Genomic DNA, 13,517 nt, shown 5'->3' with positions numbered 1-13,517 from the left:
TTGTAAATAAATTAAGGTGCACATAAATTGGTTAGAAAGAAAATACTACTGATATTGTACGACAACAAAGCAAGACCTACGACCCGCTCCATTAATAGTAAAAATACCCGAACCAGTCCAAAGTTATCTCCCTCACTGTGCACACTACTTACAGACTTCTTTTGTAGATCCGAATAAGAAAGAGACGCAGAAAAATTATACAGAGAGATGTTGAAGGCCGCTTTATATCTCTCTTCATACCTACACAGAGACTATTTAAGGAAAACTCTTTGACTAAGCTACAGTATTACTTTCCTTTTTTCCATCTCTTGGCCTTGGAGTTTGGAACTAAGCTTCTTTACTGTCTGCTCCTTTTTTCAGGTATTTCTTTTCTTCTTTCCCTATTTTTTTTTTCTGTTTCAAGGTTTATTTTTGAAGCTTATATCTTGCTTATTGTGTGGTTCTGTTGAGTGTTTGAGTTTGTGCTACAACTAGTGTTAGCTCACTTCTATTTCTGTGGATTACAAGCAGTGTGATGAATAATAGGAATATTAGTCGCTTGATACATAAAGTTTGATCTTTTTTCTGGTAAATCGTCTGCTTGTGCAAATGGGTTTGTGTAATTCAACGAGTAAGTCTTTTGGGTGTGATTTTTCTTAGGTTGAAATTCTCCTCTTGGACTAAATTTATTTGGGCTTTAAGTAGTTGGAATAATTGTCCTAGTCTTTCAGTACATTTATGGAGGTTGGTTCTTTGTTGGAAGGGTTTCCTATATTAATCAACCTTCCATATTCTGTTTTAATTCCTCAATTCCAGTAGTTAATTTAGGGAATGAAGAAATATACTTTTATAACTGTGACTATGGAGTAGTTTCATCCAATTTTCATTTGGGTCGACTCTTTATAGCATTGCAAGGATTATGGGTCGACTCGCTTTGATGCTAATTAGGACAACTTTCTTAGAAGTGGTTGAACAAAATATTGGGCCTTTTTTCCATGAAAGCAATCTCTCAGCACTTATCTTTTATGAATTAAATTGGCCTTTTTGGTCAAGTCGCCATAGCGTTGTACAAGGACATGGAAGTGGCTGAACAAAAACTTGTGCCTTTTTCCATGGAAGCCTTAGCAGGCTTCAATTGCGCTCGGTTTGCCTTTTCCCTCTTATTATAATGGAGAAAACTTCACATTTTTGTTACTGGCATCGTTAAAATTTAGGGTAAGCATATTCTTTTATCAGAGATTATTAGAAAGTATATTGTTTCCTATTTATCTCGATTAACTTTTTTTCCTTATTAAACTGGAACTAGTGGTTTAGTTGGATTATGAGATAATATTATGGCCAATGCACCAAATTTTTTTTTTTTTTTTGAAATAACGAGTTAGTTTCCGTGCACCTTGATGATGCACCTAATGTTATTTCCTTTCAAATGGATTGACTGTAACTAGAATAGGTATTGCCCAGACAAACCATCTCAGCAATAATAATAATAAGGCATCACATGGAATTAATTTCTTACACAAATTCGCAACCCGCCATTCTCTCTCCCCCTGTTTCGTTTTTCACTTCCCTTATCATAAGGAGGTGAGGTAGGATATCGTGATTACATCCCTAAGTACAGCTGGTCTTCTTGCTTAGAAATATTTAGCCAGCCTATAGTTTACCATATATTATACCTAGTTGACAGTTGACTTCAGAAAAAAATAGATCACTGATTGTCAGCCTATGTGGTGCCATATGTTTGTCAGCTACATGGGAGCTGAAATAATTTAGACTTCTTAAACATGGCAGTCTCCCGCCTAATTTCCATATACTACTCCGTCCATTTCAATTTATGTTTGTTTACTTTCCTTTTTAGTCTGTATAAAAAGAATCCCTCGTTCTATATTTAGTAACTCTTTAACTACAACTTTCCACATGGCATATTTAAGTCCACTAGATCAAGGGTGTTTTGGTACATTATACACATCTTTAGTTTAAGACCACAAGATCTAGAAGTCTTCTTTACTTTCTTAAACTCTGTGCCCAGTCAAACTAACACATAAATTGAAACGGAAGGAGTACTTGAAACAGAACGATGTTTAGGCTCCTTAACAAGGTTTGCTGGTGCGGTGGGAAAAGAGGTTATGATATTGTAAAAGAGTCCTGTTGTTCTCCTTTTAGATTATAAAATAATTTAATAACTTTGAGTTCCTTCACAGTATTCCAAGGAAAGGCCCTACTGGATCATACTATTCCTGATATTTCTGTTTGGGCAACTCGAGTATGAACATTGTATCATTCGAACCCAAGTGGGCTCTTTACTATATGGGGGTCTACTACAGTGAACAAGTTAGGTAGGGGCTCTTTTGATATTGCGTAGTTGCTCTTCGATTAGGCAAACCAGTCCAACTGTGGCAGAACATTATGGCCTTAAAACTTTGGCCATATCATGTTGACTATAAAGAAATTCAAACTATTGTCAGTTTTAATAAAGTTTTGCCAAAGTCAAGTTCTGGAGGGATTGGTCACTAGTTATTTGTCAGGCACGAATAGATCTTGAAATGTCTATAGTTTTTTCTTTTGGTGAATTTAAACAGTTGATCCATCCTGACCAGGAAATGTATTCGCTACTTCCAAATGACTCCTCTCTTGTTAGGGATTCTCCTAATTGTTTGAGATGCCTCTTTAGCCAAGAGATGTAAACACTAACATAAATTCCAGCTTTTTCAAAGTTTTCAATGTGAACAATGGTCCGCTGCTTCTTACAGCAACAGTTTACTTTCTTAGCAAATCTCAAACTTAATATAATGGTAGATTCCATCAGCACTAGTTTCTCCAACCCACTAGCTAGCTTAAACCTGCCAAATGCATTGTATAAGCTGGAGACATTGTATTATGCTCTGAATATATTTGACAGGTCCAGAACACGATTTTTATTGAATTTGATTGATAACTAAATTGCCTCGAAGCTGTTGAGTAGTGCTTGAACTGATTTGTAAGTGTGCTTGTTGACAGATTCAGTAACTTTTTGCAAAACAGATAGTAAAACTCACCATGTACAAGCAGTCACCCGGTAGGAACCATAGATCCAAAGGAATCAAGCTTAAGCATGTTTTACAGATCTGTCTGTTGCTTGCTGTTTGCTTTTGGTTGATTTACCAGGTCAAGCACTCCCATGATAAAAAGAAAGAATTTGATGAAAATGATGCTAAGTTTCCGATAAAGACTGAAAGTAGCAATGAACTTGTGAAACTTGGAAGGAAAGATCTCCAACCCCGGATTGAGGGATTGGATACTGTTAATGAGAAGCATAGAGAGGAACCAGAAGATGAAATAGTGGAAGATGAAGAAGGAAATAAGTCTGAGGAAGAAGATCTAGAAGAGGAGAACAAGATTAAAGAGAAGAATGTTGAGCGCCAAGAAGATGGAGAAGACGAGGTTGGTGACCACGATCAAGAGAAATCTGATGTAGAGGTTGATCAAGAAGAGGATATTGTTGATGAAGATAAGGAAAGAGGAGAAGATGATGAGAAGGAAACTGAAGAGAGAGATCCTGAAGTGAATGATAGTCAGGTGGAGGAAGAGAATATGTTGGAGGACCATGATCATGAAGAGGATTCGACGAATTCACATGAGGCGCGTGAAGAACATTACAAAGCAGATGATGCTTCAAGTGCAGTGACTCATGATACAGTTGTAACTACCACTGAAAATGACAGTTATAAGTTAGAGCGAGAGGCAGAACATGCTGCTGAAGCCAAGAGTGATATTGGTGTTAACAACAGTATACAGACCAATGCTGGCCTAAATACAACAGCGACTTTGAAGGTGGAAGATGGTAAAGCAGACGGAGAAGGCAGTCCTCCAAACACAACAAACAGTGAAGAGAAGCATGATGGTCAAATCTCATCCACTACTGCAGATACTTCAGTTTCAAATTCCACAATAACAGAAAGATTAACGGATAACTCTGGATCGAGAACCCACTCGACAGAAGGGAGCACACAGATGCATGAATTATCTCTACAAAATGGAACCCCGGCAGTTACTCAAGAATATAATGCTACCGTAGAGAACACAACTTCTGGAGGTTCCAACCTATTTATTAGTTCTTCACAGCAAAACAGCAACACTACAGATATGGTGGATAATCAACTTGTTTCTAATTTATCATTTTCTTCTGAAAATGATGGGGTAGACTCAACTCTGGTAGATTCTTTGAATGTGTCCGGTGATACGGAGTCTTCTCTGGCTGAAAAAGTCATCCAGGGTAATGCAACTGTTGAAGCAGTAGATAACAATGTGACTGAGGTTGAGAAGACAGATACTGGTGATGAAAATGGAACTACTGATGAAGGCGTGGATGCCTCAATTACTGAGAATTCGGGAGAAGTTCAAGATGATCCGATTGATACTTCTGATTCGTCCACGCACTTGGAAGAGAAACATATCCGCACAGATTTGGAAACTCTTCCTGAAATACAAACTGAAGGGAACATGGAAGATGCTGCATCAGAGTGAAACTGTAAAATTAGAGGGGTAGTGTGTTTAGATGAGAATTCACAATTTCGTTTATTTTTAATTTGACGAATGTGCAAATTTCAAAAGTTGTTATGGACTACGTGAATGTTCCGAGCAAAATATAGGCAAGAGTGAAGGATTCAACTTGTATAATCGTTTCTAGCCTCTTATATTACCAGAGTGTGTTCCATCTCGCTTTATAATGATTCTGCTTCTGTTACAACACTTGTGCAATGTATTGAAGCAGAGATGATGTTATGTGTTGACTTACTGGGCTGAATTTCCTGTGATGTTTCGATTACTGAGGTGTTAAGGTGGTATATATGTAACATTACATGTAGAATAAAGTAAATTATAGTTCTTCTGAATTGAATATATGTAGGAATGTTTCCAAAACTTCTTTTTTCTTCCTAATGTTTTGCCCGTGTTCAAGATTCCAAGGAACTGGTTTCAGAAAAGATTGAAAGTACTAGCATATCAAAATAACCATGAATTCATTTGTTCCCGAAATAGAAATGAAGCTTAGGAGTTTCACATTGGGGTTGACACTCTCAAGTTCAATAATCTAAGATATGGTCATGTGTCACGCTGTAAAAAGGTCGAACCAACAAAAAAGTGGACCCTAGTTATAAACCAATCCTATAACACTAGTGAAGCAAAAACAATAGCCAATAGATGAATCCAATTATCTCAATATTAAAGGTGGGATACAACTGTATATTATATAAATAAATGGGTTAATTATCCACTGGTGACTGGCCTGTCTTTGTCTCGTATCAATTCTTAAATATGGACCTGCATTTGATATTGAACTAACTAATAATAGGTAAATAAAACTATAATCTGAAATCTGTGGACTCTAAATGAAAAATGTGTTGTATAATATTTTCAGCAGGAGTATGGACCTCGTGGCTCTCTTTAACCCTCAGCCAAAGTCTGCCCATAGTAAAATGCAGCTGTTTCGTAACGTTTCCAGCTTTTATGTCTCCAAATCCACTAAAAAAAGGAGGAGAAGGCTATTTATCTATTTTCTTTTTCTTCTTATTGAAGGTGGGCTTTAGCCTTTAGGGACCAAATAGTTCTGGCAGTGTATCAACAAACTTTTCTTTATTATTATGAGTAGAGATACAATATGATCTAAAAATCTCGCAGCTCATACGTTGGTATTGAAACAGCACATATGAGCAAAGCAAATGGAAGGTTGCTGAATTAAGCTATATAGGCACTAGGGACTACAAAATATCTTTCCGATTTGTTATTTTTTAAATTTTTTAAAATTGTTATAAATAGCAAGTGGGCAATAATCCACTACAATTTTTCTTCTACTTTTCAATTTGTTAATTTTTCTTTTGAGCTTTTAACTTTTCTTTAATTTCCCGTGATTCATCTTTTAAAATTATTGAAGTCCTTTATCTTGTGTAAAAACAGCATAACCAACTCTATAAGACTCACGGGCAGACTCATTCCATAACTTCATTACTGCAATACTTTTTTTTTCTATCTTTTTTTCTTTCTATTCTTCAGCCTAGATAAGTAATAGGGTGAAATTAATGGATCGACCATTTGCTCATTTTTCCATGGAGTCCAACATTACTGAACCAAACTTTATTCCTTCCCATACTTCATTTTTCTGTCATCTGATCATTTCAAATACCCATACCCTTGAATATTGAATAGGATGAGAAGGTAGAAGCATTATCAATTTAGTAATATACAGCGTCAATATAAAAATTCAATACTATCAGATCAACCAAAGAATATTTATAAATAAGTCTCCGTAATATGTAATATTGTAATCTTGATTGTAAAATATGTAAGCTGTTATAACAGGTAAAAGTGACCCGATGTATAAAAAGATTCTTACACTAATATCAGTACGTGTATATAACTTAAACTCTATCTACAATATTTCCGACATCAAACATACATCGTGATAATCAAATATACGTGTTAGGAATATATTAGATATGCCCTAGATCCAATCTCATATTTGATGGTTTGAACATATTTTTGTGAACGTTATTTCATATAAAATATATATGGCATTTGATATTCTTTTATCATTATTATTAATTGCTTGATTAATTTGATAAGGTCTTTAATTAAATTTTGAGACTTGTCATTGTGATGGAGATCATGATAATGAGAGTGAAATTTCTTATAATAATCTAAATTTGTTCTTGATCATAGGATTATTAATTTGGATATTAGTAATCCGGTTAGATCAATATTTATGTGATCATCTTTATTGGATAAAGATTAGTTGATCTTATTAACTAAATCACATAGATAGATGATGCATGTAGAGATATGATCATTGAACTGACTCATTGGATAATTCTTAATGGTTAGAATTATCATAAACTGTCAATAGGATATTCTCTTGAAGAATGTGATGTAAGAGTTTCCTTTGACCTGAGATCGTCATAGTAATTGACAAGTTATTTATTGTATTTTGATACTAGACACTTATGGTCCTAGGGCGATAGTTGAACCGATATTGGGTATGAATAAATACTTGTAAAATTAATGATTGATCGAGATGTAATCTGTCAACTCTTAGTAATGAGTTTAAACTCCATGTTGTCATGAATTATAAACGACCAAATTAAGACCTTGACCATGGCGATTGGATGAAAGAAGAAAAGATTAGGTCATTCAACGGTCGATTATATTTGACATGAACACATAATTGGTCGCCTATTAGGATTTGACAGTTAAACCATATCCTAGGGTGACTTAGAGCTATAAGGACATAGGAAAATACTACATTATTCTTCTACGGGTTCTTGAGAGTAAATTGTATACTTCATGTTATCTGGTCGTTAAGGAGTGTTGCTAGACGTCACCCTTGATTAGTATCTTGATCTGATTAATTATTTACTACCGGCTTAGTATTGAACCTATGGGGTCGCACACTAACGAGTGTTCTGATATTTGCTAAAGGATTAATTATTTTATTATTTGATAATTAAATTAAAGAATTTAATTAGTCAAATAAATTTAGTTATTAATCTGGATGAAATATTATTATATTCTTTGTTAGCACAGAGAATTTAATTAATATTGTAAGCATATTGGATTTTACTATGAATAATAATTGAATTATATCTCTTGGTTAATTATTATCTAAGATAATTATCAATACATATATACTATGTATATATGTTGGACGTGGCTTTCATCTGATTCCCATTAGGAATGAGATTTGCATTTTTATAAGAAAATTGTACAAGTCTAATTTTAAGAACTTTGGGCTTAGCTACGTGCCTTCATTAGCCTTTTCCTTGACCTAAAAGGAAAGAAGGCTATGGTTAATAACATATATGGATATAATTCAACGAGAAGCAGTAGAGATTGTCTTAAAAAAAAAAAAAGGCAAAGGCCGAGAGAAACGTTTTTGACAAGAAAATAGTTTCTTGTCGATTACTACTACACCGAAGGTTTTTGAGAAAAAACTTCAGCAGAGTATTTTATTCAATTTGTTCGTGCGATTTATTGATTAAAGAGTTTGTATACGGTCGAAATAGATTTCAGCCTTGGCATGTCCGGTACGGTTCGAAGGGTGATATATCGAAATAAGGTCCCGAAGGGAGCACGAACTAACCTAGAACCCGGGGAGGCCGGTCCGTGTTGATATCGATATCATAATCAAACTCGAACAAGGATCGAACCATGATGCGGGTAGATCTATCGTGCTGATAATCCAAAAACCAACCTACATCGACCTGGAATCAATTCGAGGGCTCGAACCAAGATCACAAGTTCGAGCCGAAATCAAGCTCGAAACAAAATCGAGGATTCTAAGCAAGATCGATCTAGCAGACAAAAAGCCGTTGTAATCTCACTAGAGGGAATCTTGGCAGAAATTATGAAAAAGCTGATTTATCATGGGTCTCCCACTGAATATTTATTTTTATTATGCTTGGAGCCAAACCCCTTCACTATAAAAGGGCCTGGTTATCATTTCTGTAGAGGACATCTTTTCTGAGATTTACATTATAATGAAAGTATTATTTCCTCTACAAGAAAGAGTAGTTATTCCAATTTCTTAGATTGATTCTATTTGTTAAATCCTAAGGTTCACTATTCTTGATTGCTTTGTCTAGATTACATTCTCCCCAGTCTATATTCATATTTTATTTATCCTTGTATTTTGTATTAAGTTGCATCACATATCTTCGGAACTGTGTATAAATTCAACTCTATCCATCTTTCGGGTAAACAGTTTGGCACCCACCGTGGGGCCGAGGATAAAAGTGGTCACTCATTTCCGAAAACATCTTCAATTCAGGGTCGACTACGAATAGCAACCGACCGAATGGCTTCACCGACCGATTACGAAGCCGGCCTTCAAGATGAAACCAACAACTTGGCACCACCCGAGGCTCGAATCAAAGCACCCGAGATTCGAGCCGAAATACCACTGGATGTCAATTCACAAATTGCTTTGGAAGCAAGCCAGCGTTCCGAACCGGAAAGAAGCATTCAGGGCGGTGCTCGATCCATAGCCCAAGACACCCAAAGCCCAGGAGAAATCGGGGCAAACTTACGCATGATCTTTGAAATGTTGCAAGCCCAACAAGTAGTGATAGCTCAGCTACAGAGCCAAACTCGTGCACATAGCAGGCCGGTTTCCAATCCACTTCGAGAAATCACCCCCAGAACAGAGCCTGCCATAGTGAAATCTAACGAGCAGGAATCGAGGACTACTCCCAGAATTACTAAATTGCTCGAAGAACTCATAAAACGAGTCGAAGAAAACGACAAGAGGGTGGAAACGTACAATGTCAGGGTCGACCAAATCCCAGGGGCTCCACCAATGATAAAAGGGCTTGATTCAAAAAAATTCATACAAAAGCCTTTTCCGTCGAGTGCGGCACCGAAGCCAATTCCCAAAAAATTCCATATGCCCGAAATTCTCAAATATAAAGGTACGACCGATCCTAACGAACATATCACCTCTTACACATGTGCCATAAAAGGCAACGATTTGGAAGACAATGAGATCGAATATGTTCTGTTAAAAAAGTTCGGGGAGACCCTCTCGAAAGGAGCTATGATTTGGTACCACAATTTACCACCGAATTCCATCGATTCTTTTGCTATGTTAGCAGATTCGTTCGTAAAAGCGCATGCTGGTGCCATAAAGGTTGCAACGAGAAAATCAGACCTCTTCAAAGTAAAGCAAAGGCAGGGAGAAATGCTGAGGGAATTCGTATCCCGATTTCAAATGGAACGCATGGAATTACCCCCGGTCACAGACGACTGGGCCGTACAAGCTTTCACCCAAGGGTTAAACGAGCTAAGTTCGACAGCATCACATCGGCTGAAATAAAATTTGATCGAGTATCTAGCGGTAACTTGGGCAGATGTGCACAACCGATATCAATCGAAAATTAGGGTCGAGGATAATCAGTCGGGGGCCCCGTACGGACCTGTTCATCAGAACAAGACAGTTATTAATCAAAAGCAGATCGATAGAGAACAAAGGTCGAACAGAGACCGATATCGACCGTACGTCGCCGATCGAGTGAACAACGGTTCAACACGCAACGAAGTTCGGAACAATCAAAGAATTGATCGGGGACAAAATTCTCGGGGGCTTATGAGTAAGGGCGGCTTCGATAAATATGCTGAGCCTATATAAGCATCTCGATTATCAGAATATAACTTCAGCGTTGGTGCATCCGCCCTCGTGTCGGCCATCGGGCGCATCGAAGACACTAAATGGCCTCGACCAATGCAGACCGATCTTGGCCGAAGAAATCCCAATCAAACGTGCGAATATCATGGTACCCATGGCCACAGAACGGAAGATTGCAAGCAACTGAGAGAGGAAATAGCTCGCCTATTTAACAAAGGGCATCTTCGGGAGTTTCTGAGCGATAGGGCAAAGAGCCATTTTAGAAGTAGGGATTTCAGCAAGCAAAACGAGCAAGAAGAACCACAACACGTTATCCACATGATCATCGGCGGCATCGATACCCCCCGGGGACCAATGCTTAAACGCACTAAAACATCGATGGTGAGGGAAAAGCGATCTCGAACTCAAGATTACGCACCCATGGGGACTCTATCTTTTGGTGATGAAGATGCAGAGGGGGTCATCCAACCTCACAACGATGCACTGGTAATATCCGTACTCGTAAATAAAACTAAAATTAAGCGTGTGTTGATCGATCCAGGTAGCTCGGCCAACATCATCCGATTGAAGGTAGTGGAGCAGCTCGGCCTGCAGGATTAGATCGTACCTGCAACTCTGGTCCTAAACGGGTTCAATATTGCATGCGAAACCACCAAAGGAGAGATAGTCTTACCAATAAACGTGGCCGGAACAGACCAGGACACAAAGTTTCACGTGATCGAAGGTGATATGAGGTATAACGCCCTTTTCGGAAGGCCATGGATCCACAACATGAGAGCTGTGCCTTCGACCCTACACCAGGGCCTCAAATTTCCGACGTCGGGAGATATCAAAACGGTGTACGGAGAACAACCAGCCCCGAAAGAAATGTTCGCCGTCGACGAAGCCAAACCAGTGTCCTCACTTTCACCGATAAAAGGATCGGGCCCGGAAGGAGAACGGGACACCAAATAGCAATCACAGACATCGGCTTCAACCTAGCCAGACAACCAGGAAATCGAAGAGGATGGAGACCAAAGGGTACCTCGATCTTTCATAATTCCCGATGACTCCGACGCCACAAAATCGACGATCGAGGAGCTAGAGCAAGTCATATTGATAGAGTGCCGGCCCGAGCAAAAGGTATACTTGGGAACGGGGTTGAGCCCTGAACTCAGGAAGAAACTCGTTCAATTTCTTATCAATAACATCGATTGTTTTGCCTGGTCCCATTTAGATATAACAGGAATCCCGCCGGACATAACGACGCATCAGCTAAGTTTGGACCCTAGGTTCAGACCGGTGAAGCAAAAAAGAAGACCCCAGTCTGACAGAAAGAACGCCTTTATAAAGGACGAGGTAACCAAACTTCTCAAAGTAGGGTCCATTCGGGAGGTAAAATATCCCGAATGGTTAGCCAACATAGTTGTAGTCCCTAAAAAAGGGGACAAACTTAGAATGTGCGTGGACTATAAGGATTTGAACAAAGCATGCCCCAAAGATTCTTTTCCGTTGCCCAACATCGATCGCATGATCGATGCCACGGCCGGCCACGAGATCCTCACTTTTTTCGATGCCTATTCCGGGTATAATCAAATACAGATAAACCCGGAGGACCTGGAAAAAACCTCATTTGTCACCAAATATGGAACGTATTGTTATAATGTGATGCCCTTCGGGCTAAAAAATACAGGGGCCACTTACCAACGCCTAGTGAATAAAATGTTCGAAGAACAAATAGGAAAATCAATGAAAGTTTATATTGATGACATGTTGGTCAAGTCCCTGCGCGCAGAGGACCATTTAATTCATTTGCAGGAAACGTTCGAGATTTTGAGGAAATACAAAATGAAGCTCAACCCCAAAAAATGTGCCTTCGGGGTCGGTTCGGGAAAGTTCCTCGGCTTCATGGTGTCACATCGGGGAATAGAGATTAACCCCGATAAAATCAAGGCCGTTGAAGACATCACCGTCGTAGACAGCGTGAAGGCCGTACAAAGACTAATGGGTCGGATCGCAGCCTTAAGCCGGTTCATCTCGAGATCGTCTGATCGAAGTCATAAATTCTTTTTTCTACTTAAAAAGAAGAACGATTTTTCTTGGACCCCGGAGTGCCAACAAGCATTAGAAGGACTAAAACGATATCTATCAAGCGCACCACTGCTTCACACTCCAAAAATGGACGAGAAACTTTGTTTGTACTTGGCAGTATCGGAAGTCGCCGTAAGCAGTGTCCTAGTTCGAGAGGATCAAGGTACGCAATTCCCCGTTTATTATACGAGTCGAACCTTAGGAGAGGCGGAAACTAGATATCCGCTCCTAGAAAGGTTGGCGCTTGCACTGATAAGCGCCTCGAGGAAGTTAAGGCCATACTTCCAGTGTCATCCCATATGCGTATTGTCCACTTACCCGCTTCGTAATATTTTGCACAAACCCGAGTTATCAGGCCAACTGGACAAATGGGCCGTCAAACTCAGTGGGTACGATATCGAATATCAACCTCGCACGGCCATCAAGTCTCAAGTCTTAGCAGACTTCGTGGCCGATTTTCACACCGGCCCTCGTACCCGAAGTCGAAAAAGAACTGTTGAAATCAGGTACATCATCGGGAGTATGGATCCTTTTTACGGACGGGGCTTCGAACGTAAAGGGGTCCGGGCTGGGCATAGTTTTGAAACCACCCACGGGTGGCATTATTAGGCAATCTATTAAAACTATCAGATTGACTAACAACGAGGCCGAGTATGAAGCCATGATTGCAGGTCTCGAGCTAGCTAGAAATTTGGGAGCAGAAATCATTGAAGCCAACTGCGATTCCTTGCTGGTGGTGAGTCAAGTAAACAAAACTTTTGAAGTTCGAGAAGGTAGAATGCAGAGGTGTTTAGATAAACTGCTTATCACTTTGCGCCATTTCAAGCAATGGACTTTACGGCATGTGCCACGGGAACAGAATAATGAGGCCGACGCACTGGCGAATTTGGGGTCGTCGATCGAGGTAGATGATACGGGCTTGGGGAATGTTGTTCAACTTTCAAGATCGGTAATCGAAGAAGGACACGCCGAAATAAATTCTACAAGCTTAACCTGGGATTAGAGAAACAAGTATATCGAATATTTGAAAAACGGAAAACTCCCATTGGACCCTAAAGATTCCAGAACCCTACGGACCAAAGCTGCTCGATTCACTCTGGCTTCAGATGGAACACTGTACCAAAGAATGTTCGATGGACCGTTGGCTGTATGCTTGGGTCTGGGGTATGTCGATTACCTCCTACGGGAAGTGCATGAGGGTACTTGCGGGAATCACTCTAGAGCCGACACATTAGTCCAAAAAATAATCAGAGCAGGGTATTATTGGATCGATATGGTCAAAGATACGAAGGAATTTGTTCGTAAATGCGATAAATGTCAA

The 13,517-nt window shown here is 39.1% G+C and overlaps 1 protein-coding gene across 2 annotated transcripts; it reads left to right on the top strand.

Annotated features, from left to right (window-relative positions):
* Nucleotides 1-46: 46 nt before the first annotated feature.
* On the top strand, nucleotides 47-4,629 carry LOC107768377 (uncharacterized). Of its 2 annotated transcripts, none has more exons than XM_016587499.2 (2): nucleotides 47-360; nucleotides 2,974-4,629. In XM_016587499.2, exon 2 carries the CDS (start codon nucleotides 3,013-3,015, stop codon nucleotides 4,477-4,479), a length of 1,467 nt encoding a protein of 488 aa, XP_016442985.1. In that variant the 5' UTR covers nucleotides 47-360; nucleotides 2,974-3,012; the 3' UTR covers nucleotides 4,480-4,629. The 2 variants fall into 2 exon arrangements, with proteins under 2 accessions (XP_016442985.1, XP_016442986.1); XM_016587500.2 differs by having other exon boundaries at nucleotides 153-360; nucleotides 2,998-4,629.
* Nucleotides 4,630-13,517: the final 8,888 nt, after the last annotated feature.

The sequence above is a fragment of the Nicotiana tabacum genome, unplaced genomic scaffold (genome assembly GCF_000715075.1).
Source record: "Nicotiana tabacum cultivar K326 unplaced genomic scaffold, ASM71507v2 Un00001, whole genome shotgun sequence".
Lineage (NCBI taxonomy): Eukaryota > Viridiplantae > Streptophyta > Magnoliopsida > Solanales > Solanaceae > Nicotiana > Nicotiana tabacum.
Note: the sequence above shows the minus strand (reverse complement) of the source record. Positions and strands in the feature narration are given on the sequence as shown.

Coding starts and splice junctions, on each gene's coding strand:
- LOC107768377 (XM_016587499.2), top strand. CDS start 3,013: ATGTACAAGCAGTCACCCGGTAGGAACCATAGATCCAAAGGAATCAAG.